Source organism: Pseudonaja textilis, unplaced genomic scaffold (genome assembly GCF_049901715.1).
Source record: "Pseudonaja textilis isolate UNSWEBS1 unplaced genomic scaffold, rPseTex1.2 PTEXCTG100, whole genome shotgun sequence".
Taxonomy (NCBI): domain Eukaryota; kingdom Metazoa; phylum Chordata; class Lepidosauria; order Squamata; family Elapidae; genus Pseudonaja; species Pseudonaja textilis.
This window is the reverse complement of record NW_028262443.1, coordinates 34,503-45,879: the sequence shown is the minus strand read 5'-3', so window position 1 is coordinate 45,879 and position 11,377 is coordinate 34,503. Positions and strand designations below refer to the sequence as shown.

At 41.7% G+C, this 11,377-nt stretch overlaps 1 protein-coding gene across 6 annotated transcripts in view; it reads right to left on the bottom strand.

Moving 5' to 3' along the window:
- Positions 1-6: 6 nt before the first annotated feature.
- The window catches only part of LOC113451834 (uncharacterized), a 37,394-nt gene continuing 26,023 nt past the window's right edge, over positions 7-11,377 (bottom strand). For 4 of the 6 annotated variants that reach the window (XM_087918563.1, XM_087918562.1, XM_087918559.1 and 1 more), the window contains exon 2: positions 7-3,149. In XM_087918563.1, coding sequence (XP_087774689.1) covers positions 594-2,477 — 1,884 coding nt within the window. In that variant the 5' untranslated portion in view covers positions 2,478-3,149 and the 3' untranslated portion in view covers positions 7-593. Of the gene's footprint in view, positions 3,150-6,654; positions 6,712-11,377 lie in introns of those variants that run through there. The other 2 variants (XM_087918564.1, XM_087918558.1) reach the window with 2 other exon arrangements.

Sequence of the window (11,377 nt, the reverse complement as noted above, 5' to 3'; positions counted from 1 at the left end):
AAGTGGAGAAAAAGACACTGGAAACATGGAGGCTGTTTGGAAAGATGGTTTATCCTTAGTTATATATGTGTAAGAAATGTATCCCATTGGCTATCAGATTCCCAGGGGTGGGGGTCTTAGCTAACTTTGTAGGCTTTGTCTGGACCACATGGCTTCACCTGAGTGCTGGTTGATGCAATCTTCCCAGGCCAGGTGGTGAGATGGGCAGAGGCCTTTGTTATGTAGAATACTCTGGCCTAGGCTTTAATGGCCCTCCCATTAACAAAGGTGGGAATGAGTTTCTGCTTCTGAGGTGAGTTTCTGCTTTTGAGTTTCTACTTCTCTTTCAGGGGAAATATTCTGTCTTTTTAATATTTCCTTGGATATTTCATATTTCTAGGAGAGGGATGGGTGCTAATTTCCTACAATACAATAGCACCATCCAAAATTCCTTTTTGAGGAATTCCACCAGAAAAGGGCAGTTAGCCATTTTCCACTTTCCTTTTCTCTCTACCTATAATTTTAATCCTGAGAAAAGTTTGAATACAAAGAATTAGGCCAGAATTCAGTCAATTTCTCATCTACACTTTTGAATGTGAGATCACAAGTGAAATTCAATCCTTCTCTAAACTCTTCAACTTTTGTCTCATGTGGATTTCTTTGTGTGAGCTAAGGGATGATTTATGCTTGAAGTAAAGATCACAGACTGGACATTTGAAAGGTTTCCCCATAGTGTGAGTATTCTGATGTGTTAACAGGTAGGAATTCCGACTGAAACTTTTACCACAATCAGGACATTCAAAGGGTTTCTCTCCTGTATGACTCCTCTGGTGTATCACCAGGTAGGAATTCTGACTGAAACATTTCCCACATATAGGACATTCAAAGGGTTTCTCTCCTGTGTGTGTCCTCTGGTGTCTCATGCGGTGAGAGTTCTCACTAAAACCTTTTCCACAGTCAGGACATTCAAAGGGTTTCTCTCCTGTGTGAATTCTCTGGTGACTCACAAGGTTGGCATTCTGACTGAAACTTTTCCCACATATAGGACATTCGAAGGGTTTTTCTCCTGTATGAGTCCTCTGGTGTTTCATGAGGTGGGTATTTGTAATGAAACATTTCCCACAGTCAGGACATTCAAAGGGTTTCTCTCCTGTGTGAGTCCTCTGGTGTATTATCAGGTAGGAATTCTGACTGAAACTTTTCCCACAATCAGGACATTTAAAGGGTTTCTCTCCTGTGTGAGTCCTCTGGTGTTTCACCAGGCTGGAATTATCACTAAAACCTTTTCCACAGTCAGGACATTCAAAGGGTTTCTCTCCTGTGTGAGTTCTCTGGTGTATTACCAGGCTGGAATTCTCACAGAAACTTTTCCCACAGTCAGGACATTCAAAGGGTTTCTCTCCTGTGTGAGTCCTCTGGTGTCTCATGAGGCTGGAATTTGTAATGAAACATTTCCCACAATCAGGACATTCAAAGGGTTTCTCTCCTGTGTGAGTCCTCTGGTGTTTCACCAGGCTGGAATTATCAATAAAACTTTTCCCACAGATAGGACATTCAAAGGGTTTCTCTCCTGTGTGAGTCCTCTGGTGTCTCATGAGGCTGGAATTTGTAATGAAACTTTTCCCACAGTCAGGACATTCAAAGGGTTTCTCTCCTGTGTGAGTCCTCTGGTGTCTCATGAGGCTGGAATTTGTAATGAAACATTTCCCACAATCAGGACATTCAAAGGATTTCTCTCCTGTATGAATCCTCTGGTGTTTCACCAGGCTGGAATTCTCAATGAAACTTTTCCCACAGATAGGACATTCAAAGGGTTTCTCTCCGGTATGAGTCCTCTGGTGTATTACCAGGTAGGAATTCTGACTGAATTTTTTTCCACAGATAGCACATTCAATGGGTTTCTCTCCTGTGTGAATTCTCTGGTGTCTCATGAGGTCAGAATTCTGACTGAAGCTTTTTCTACAGTCAGGACATTCAAAGGGTTTCTCTCCTGTGTGAGTACTCTGGTGTCTCATGAGGTGGGAATTCTGACCAAAACCTTTTCCACAGAGAGGACATTCAAACATTTTGTCTCCTCTGTGAGTCCTCTGGTGTATTACCAGGTAGGAATTCCGACTGAAACTTTTCCCACAGATAAGACATTCAAAGTGTTTCTCTCCTGTGTGCGTTCTCTGGTGACTCACAAGGTTGGCATTCTGACTGAAACTTTTCCCACAGATAGGACATTCAAAGGGTTTCTCTCCTGTGTGAGTCCTCTGGTGTATAATAAAGCGGGAATTTGTAATAAAACCTTTCCCACAATCTCGACATTTATAGGTTTTCTCCATGGAGTTAATCCTCTGATGTATTACCAGGCTGGAATTTTTACTGGAACTTCTCCCACGGTCAGGATATTTAAAGTGTTTTTCTCCTTTGAGAGTCCTCTGGTATATCACCGAATTGGAATTACAACAGAAAGCTTTCCCACAATCAGGACATTCAAAGAATTTTTCTTCCATGGGAGTCCTTAACACAATCTGCACAGTGATATATTTTCTCCCTTCTGTGAGTCCACTGAGGTATCACCATGTTGCCATGCTCACTAAAGCATTTACTACATTGGAAGCACATTTATGGCTTTCCTCTTGTGTGGTTGCTTCCATGAACCACAAAGGAGGTGTTTTGACCAGTTTTTGCTATATTGAGATAATTTGTATGGCTTTTTTCCTGTCTGGCTTCTCTTCTGCATAATTAGCTGTGATTTGCAATCTGCTTTTCCCACAATAGGCAAATCTATGGAGCTTTTCCACAGCTGATATTCTTGAGGTCAAAAATATGGACAATGCTTTTCTTCCTCACAGGTTGTGGCCTGCATTCCTGTCTATTCTACGTGGCTTTACTATTGACGGTTTCCGCCCCACTGACTTCCAGATATTTCCCTCTTTTGCTGAATGAAAAGTAATTTCCCTTGACATCATGTAATGTATCCTTGAGTTCTGCATAATCTACTTTTTCCCACTTGAAATCTTTTTTGATTTTCTCTCTTTTGTTATTTGAGGAGGATGAGAATTGTTGTTTTTTTCTTTGAAGGAAATGGAAAATATTTTGATTTATAGCTCGGTTTTCTTCCCTTTTCAGTGTTGCTTTTTATTTAAAATTGTCCCAGGTGCTCTTATTGTCATCCTCTTTGTCTGTAAGATTCAAAGAAAAATGTAACCTTAATTGTTTATAAAATGGTTAGAGATGATGTAAAAAAAAGAAAAAAGTATATATTACAATGAAAAAGCAAACATGCCCCAATGCTACCATGTTTTCCTGAAAATAAGCCCCACCCCCCAAAATAAGCCCGAGCCTGATTTTTGGAGTGGGCCTAATATAAGCCCTACCCCAAAAATAAGCCTGGGGGTACGGATGTTGCCAGCATGAGAGGTGGCGAGCACATGGGGTGGGGTTGAGGAGCTGGTTTCACCTTAGCTGTAGCTTAAACCTGTCTGTCTCCTTTGAGGGCAGTGCATATCAACTCACTAATGTCGTGCATGGAGAGTATGAGATGCCCCTTGTTTCCTGGTGCCTGTTTCTTATCACTAGTGTTGAAGCATATGTGTGGAATGGTGAGGAGGTGAGAGAGGAAGGGCGAGAGCAAGGCGTGGAGCTATGCATTAACCAGACGGGAGGTGGGAAAGTTTTCCTGGGTGCCATACGCAGCTCTGTCCTCGCTGGGTTCCACAGCTGAGGGACGACGGAACAACCCACACGCAGTTGGCAGCATGACTTTTTGCCTGTCTTTTTCTGGGTGCGGCACTTCCCCTTGTTGGGCTGCTTCCTAAAGCCAGCAGCTCCGCAGCCAGCCGCTTTGCTTTTTCCCTCTTTTTCCTTATGGGATACTCACAAGAGGCTTGAGTGGTGGCACCAGCAGTAGGCAAAGGCAGAAACATGGGGGAGGCACAGGCGATTCCCAACGTGCTGCCTACTTCATCACACCATCTCTCGGCTTGTCTGTGACTGTGCCGAACAAGCACCAGCATAAGGTGTCTGAATCGCGTGCCTATCTCATGCCTCTATCTACTACTGTTGCTGCCACGCAAGCCTTCCGTGAGCCTCCCATGAGCCAGGCAGCTGTACAGCATTTCCAGATCACCTGTTTTCCCCTCCCCCACCTCTCACTCCACACTCAGAATTAAAGATATTTGCACTGTGTCAAGAAGGCCGAGACATGCTGAGAGCTTGGCACATTGCAGCCATGGGAAAGCAGACAGTGCGATGGAGAGGGTGGGGCCAGTGGTAGTGCTTAAAAAAAAAGACCTCCCCCAAAATAAGCCCGAGTGTTTATTTTCAAGCCCTCCCCCAAAAAATATAAGAATGGGTCTTATTTTCGGGAAACATGGTAGAATCGTCTCTTCTTTATGATTCATTTGACACATGGAAGACTACAGAGATCTATGTTCAAATAACCATTCAATCAAATTCAGTTGTTTAGTTGGGTCAATCACAACTTCTTAGCAATGCAAAGGAGTATCAACAATTATACATTGAAGTGCTGGGGACAGATTGCAGACATATCCCTACGGAGAGAAATACAGATATATCAAACTACATATGTATTCATGTGAAAATCTATCTCTTTCAAAGTTGACAATATGTCCCAAAATGGTTACTTAAACCTTCTGAGCTAAATTTAGAGATGTGGGAGCTTTAACTGATACAATGGTTGCCGAAAGCCTCTGCAAGATTTGAAGCACCACTTTTAGAATAGAATACTTTATTGGCGAAGTGTGATTGGACACACAAGGAATTTGTCTTGGTGTAAATACTCTCAGTATACGTAAAGAAAAGGTACATTCGTTAAGAATCAAGAATCATAACGTAAAACACTCAATGATAGTCATAGGAAATCCTCAGCAGCAAATAAGAACAGATAAGACTGTCCACAAGTACTCTGGTGACATCCCCACTCAACTAGTCCTCACTTAACCTACTGCAATTAGAACTGCTATCTGTGTTACTAAGCAGCCGAATCATTAAACAATGATTCAGAAATCTAATGCGGTTCCAATCTTCAAAAACAGGGGGGATGTATTCACAAAACCACAGACCAACCAGACTGACATCAATGCCTGAGAAGATCCTGAAAAAGATAACCAAGCAACAGATCTACAAACGCCTAGAATCAAGCAAACGTATAATCAGAAGCCAACATGGGTTTGTTGAAAAAAGATCATGCCAAACAAATCTTATTTCATTCTTTGACAAAGGGACTAAATTAGTAGACCAGCAAAATCTGTGGACACAGATACTTGAATTTCAGTAAGGCATTTGATAAAGTAGACCACAATTTACTTCTTGGTAAATGAAGAAAATGTGGGATAGATTGCATCACCATTGGATGAATTTGTAACTGTCAATGGAATTACATCTATATAAAGGAAAGTAAGCAGTGGGGTACCCAAAGGCTCTATCTTAGGCCCAGTATTCTTCAGTATCTTCTTCAGTATCAGTATCAGTATCTTCATAAACAATTTCAATGACTGAATAGAAGGGGAATTCATCATATTTGGAGATGACACTAAGCTGGCAGGAATAGCCAACACCCCAAAAGACAAACTCAAGAGACAGAAGAATCTCGAAAGATTTGAATACTGGGCCCTAATCCAACAAAATGAAAATTTAATGGAGAAAAAAGTTCAGTTTTACACTCAGCCAAGAAAAACCAAATGGCAAGGTACAGAATAGGTACAACCTGACTCAATAGCAGTAACTGTGAGATGGATCTTGAAGTCCTAGAGGACTAACACCTAAATATGAACCAGCAATGTGATGCAGTGGCCAAAAAAGCTAATGCAATCCTAGGCTGCCTTAACAGAGGGCTAGAATCAAGATCACATGAAGTGTGAGTACCAATTTATAATGGTTTGGTAAGATCCCACTTGGAATACTGCAACCAGTTGCCACAATATTAAGAAGTAGAAAAATTGTCTTGAGTCTCTATAAAGAGAGCAGAGAAGAGCAACAAAGATGAATAGGGGGCTGGAGGCTAAACTGTATATAGAAGGGTTGCAAGAATTGGATATGTCTAGTCTAGTGAAAGAAAGAACTAGGGGTGACATGATAGCAGTCTTCCAATACTTGAGGGATCAAGAAGAAGGGAGTCAACTTATTTTGCAACGCAGCAGAAGGCAACATAAGAAGCAGTGGATGGAAACTAATCAAGGAGAGAAGCAGCCTAGAACTAGGGAGAAATTTCCTGACTCTGAGGACAATTAACCAGTGGGAGGATTTGCCTTCAGAGGTTCCCATGGGGGCTCCATCACTGGTGGCTTTTAAACACACCGGACAGACATTTGTCTGAAATATTACTGGGTCTCCTGCTTGAGCAGGGTGGAGGAACAGAAGACCTGCCAGGTTCCTTCCAACCCTGTCACAAACCTCCAGTGACGGAGCCCCCACAACCTCTGGAGGGGAGCCATTCCCAAAGGATCCACATTCACTTGAAAGAGGCTTTTGAGATCTTCTCCCCAGCAGAAAATTGCAGCCACCAGTTTCACAGCCTGCAGCCCCAGCGGGCTCCAATCTGGGGAGAGAAGGAACCTGCAACTGAAACGCTTCAGCCCAGTTGCTTCTCTGCTTCCAGGCCATGGAGGGAACCGAACAGCCCGACTTGTTGCCGGACTCCCCTCCCATCTGCTGCCTCCAACTCACCTGCCAGCTGCTGCTTCCATCCTGGGAAGACCAGAAAACACCAGGTCAACAACCACCTTCCTCCCATGAGTCATCCGGAAGAGGAAGTTCCTCTGCGCTTCTCCTCTCATACCATCCTTTCTAGCAATACGGTGCTCGATGGTTTTAACTCCTTTATTCTGTATTGTGCACTTTTCAGACACAGATGTTGTCTACCTGATCGCCATCTCCAGATAAGAGGCAGAAAAACACGCTTGGCCCGTCTCTACTACGTAAAGCGTTTGCAAAATATTTTCACTGATTAAATGATATCAAGTCAATTTTGACTTCCAGCAACCGACCATTGTAACTGAACCAAGTGAAATAGTGAAGTGTGAGGCTACTTAGCTTTCGCAGATTAGCTTCGTGCTGAGCCCTAAAAGTTCATGAAGGTTTTACAGAATTATGCAATCAGTTTTCTTAGGGGTAAGTGACTCAAAGTGATCAAAACCTCTCTACACCCCAAAACTTTATGACTGATTTCCTCTGGCTCCCAAGGATTAGGGCATGGGAATAGCATCAGGTAGACACTCTAATAAGGGAGCCAACTTCATTCCTGCTGGCCAGAGCTGCACCCCAAAGCACCCAGCCTGAAGCTTCATTCCTGTAGGATGGAAATTTTCTATTCGCTAAATGCTAAATGGTATGTGCTTCTGTAAATTGGCCTACATTAGGTCAGAGGTGGTGTTCCTTATCGGTTCGGTAACTACGTTTTCCACGTAATGAAGTGAGCTCCCATTACTTGTCCCAGCTTCTGCCAACCTAGCAGTTTGAAAGCATGTAAAAATGCAAGTAGAAAAATAGGGACCACTTTAGTGGGAAGCTAACAGCGTTCTGTGTGCCTTCGGTGTTTAGTCATGCTGGCCACATAACCATGGAGACATCTTTTGACAGCGCTGGTTCTTTGGTTTTGTAACAGATGATCCGAAAACGACAAGCACATATGTGCAAGGGGAACTTTTACCTAAGAGATGATTACATCTCTATATCCTAAACTTTTATGAGTAATTTCCTGTGGCTCCCAAGGATTTAGGATGTGGGAACATCAACAGGCCAGAGACGCCAAGGGAGCAAGCTTCATTCATGCAGGCCAGACTGCATCCAAGCATGCCCAGTGTCTATTTTATTGCTGAAGGAAGAAATTTTAAGTCTGTCAAATGTTAAATGCCATGTGCTTCTGTAAATTGTCCTGCAGAGGAGTCTCCATTAGGACAAAGCTGGAGAGAACATACGGAGCCGAGACTAGAAAAAGGAGGCTTAGAAAGAGCGGGTGACTGCCTATATATGACAAGAGAAACATAAACTCCCCAAAGTGATTTTTCAAAGGGTTGTAAAAGTATATGCAAACATACTGTATATGAAAGGTTGGCCTAGTCTTTATTTGAAATGCATACCTTTTTCAACCTAAAATGTTTGTTTTTAAACAAGTTTTATTGGTTTTTAAAGACAAACAAAAACAAACAAAACAGAAAAACACCCAGCTTTCTTTCATAAATGTACAAACAGTGTGTTGGTTGGTTTACAAATTTTTTGTGCATCCATTTCATAGTCTCAATTACAGTTACGTTGCATAATAACTCATATTATCAATCAGAAATTGAATACCCTAGTATCACTATTAATCAGTCATTTGACTATAATTTTGTTCATTGATACTTTACGAGATAACTATAATTCACTTAGTTTATTTTATAACAATTCATATAATCATCCCCAAATCTATCCTAGAAACATTTTATAGATATAATAACAAAAGAAGAAATACATCTTTATATATTCATTATTTTCTAAAATTCTAAGTATTCTATTATTATATTTTATTAGGTAACCATTGATAGAAAAGGTCCCAAATTTTATAAAATTGTTTATCTTCTTGTTCTCTAATTTCAAATGTCAATCTATTCATTTCAGCACATTCCAATATTTTCTTAATAATTTCCTCCTGTAATGGTATTTTCTCATTTTTCCGGTTTTCAGCAAATACAATCCTAGCCGCTGTTAATACATTTACAATCAAATATTTTAAATCTTTACTGTACGCGTCAGGTAAAATTCCCAATAAAAAAAATCTCTGGTTTCAAGTCTATATGTTTCTTTGTCATTTTTTCCAACCACATGCATAAACCTAAAATGTTTAAAATAATGTACAAAACAAAATAATTTTACAAACAGCCTTAGACAAACACCTCTGCAATTCACAAGAGCACAATAAGTTGTGGCGGGTGGGAGGGAAGGCACAAAATACAGATTTTATTATCTTCACTCTCAAATGTAAAAAAAAGGTTAGAATTTTCCTGTGGACTTGATCACTTGGTCTTGGCCTGAGGGACCTTTCATGGCTGAGGAGGGACTGCAATTTGGGTGTCCCCACTCCTAGTCCAGCAACAGCACCTTCCCCATGCAGCCCACCAGCTCTCTAATAGGAAAGCCGTCCAGAGAGACTCCCTACTGCACATTGGTCTCCTCCCCATCAACTGCAGGAAGGAGAAGCCCGCAGGGTGGTGGTGAATGAATGTGGGTACTCCTCGCTTAGTGACCACAACCGTGACTGGCAATTCTGGCAAACCACTTTATTGCAACAGGCTTTTCACCTCACTTCCCTTCTGGTCATTAAGTGAATCAACATGGACATTAAGTGGGTCATCAAATGACTGCTACCTTTGATTTTATTTCTGTCTTCTACATGAGCTTTATCTTAAACTTGTTGGGAAGCATGCTAATGGCTATCACAGCATCGGGGTACAATGTGATGCTTGTAAATGCAAAGATTGTTTGCCAAACTGTTTTTTTATCTATCATCATAATCTTAAATGGTTGCTGAACGAGGCAATAGCTTCGTTATCCTAGCTCCCTCAACTGATCGTCATACGGTTTAGTATCCAGACCCTTTATCACCTTAGTTGCTTTTCTTTGCACTTTTTCGATAATCTAAAACATCTTTTTTGTACGGTGGTGACCAGAACTATGCAATATTCTAAGCATGGTCTCACTAGCATAGTGTAAAGCAGTACTATTAATTATTGGTGGCTTTTTTGAAACATTTTGTGTCTTCTCCATCACGGGGACATCAACTTTCACAATGTCTGTTGAATCTGATTCATAATTCAAAGAGTCATCAGGGAAGTAAAATAGTAAGAGAACATCTGTCTGATCTTGATGAATAAAAATCATCAAGACCTGATGGATTACATCCCAGAGTTCTAAAGGAGCTGGCAGAATCACTGTACCACATCTTTCAAAAATCCTGGAACACCGGGGAACTGTCGGAGGCCTGGAAAAGAGCTCATGTGGTTCCCATCTTCAAAAGGGGGGAAAAACAGACCCAGGAAACTACAGACCAATCAGCCTAACATCAATACTTGGGAAAATACTGGAAAAGATTAAAAAGAAAACAGGTCTGCCAATATCTCAAAACGAGTAAAGTAGAAGTCAGCATGTGTTTGTTAAAAACAGATAATGCCAAATCAATCTTCATTCTTCAGCATAGTGACTGAATTAGTAGAGCAGCGAAATCCTGGGGACATAATAGAGTTCAGCAAGGCACTCGACAAAGTAGACCACAACCTACTTCTTGGTAACTAGAAAAAAGTGGGATCGCATCACCACCAGGTGGATTCGTAACTGGCTGACAAATTGTACCCAACAAATAGTCATTAATGGGTCTACGTCTACATGGAGGGAAGTAAGCAACAGAGTCACAGTACTCTTCAATATTTTCATAAACTATGTACTGTAGATGAGGGAATAGAAGGGGAACTTACCAAATTTGCAGATATACTAAGCTGGCAGGAATAGCTAACACCCTAAAAGATAGGCTCAAGATCCAGATGAATCTGGACAGACTTGAACACTGGGTCCTATCTAACAAAATGAAATTCAGTGTGGAGAAAAATAAATTCTTAGGCAAGAAAAACTACACATATAGACTGGATGAAACCAGGCTCAATAGCAGTTTTTGTGAAAGAGATCTTGTAGTCTTAGTGGACAACCAGAGACTCTAGAAAAAGTGCAGAGAAGAACAACCAGGATGATTAGGGGACTGGAGATTATAACATATGCAGACCGGTTACAGGAACTGGGCATGGCTAGTCTAGTGAAATGAAGGACCATGTCGTGTTTTAAAGTTCCCTGCCTGGTCCGAGGACTGAATATAATAGACCAGGGAAGACATGAAAGCAGTCTTCAAATATTTGAGGGGCTGCCACAAAGAGGAAGCGGTCCAGCTATTTTCCAAAGCACTTGTAGGCCAGACAAGGAATAATGGATGAAAACTGAACAAGGAGAGATTCAACCTGGAAATATGGAGAAATTTTCTGACAGTGGGAACGATTGGCCAATGAAAGAGCTTGCCTTTGGAAGTTGTGGGAGTTTCATCACTGAAGGATTTCAAGAAGAGATAGGACTGTCATTTGTCAGAAATGATGTAAGGTCTCTTGCTTGAGTGGTGGGGTTGGACTAGATGACCTACAAGGCAGTGGTGGTATTCGGCCAGTTCGACCTGGTTCTGGCAAGCTGGTAGAAGTGATGAGCAGCTAAGATCGAACCAGTTCTCTCCGCCACTCTGCTGTTGGGCCCACCTGCCCGCCCAGGCTCACATACTCACTTTTATCAGCTGAATTTGAAGCACAGCTGCTTTGCGCGGCACAGAAGAGTGCCATGTGGCAGCTGCTGAAGTGACCAGGACCATGCAGGCTTGCAGGAGGTG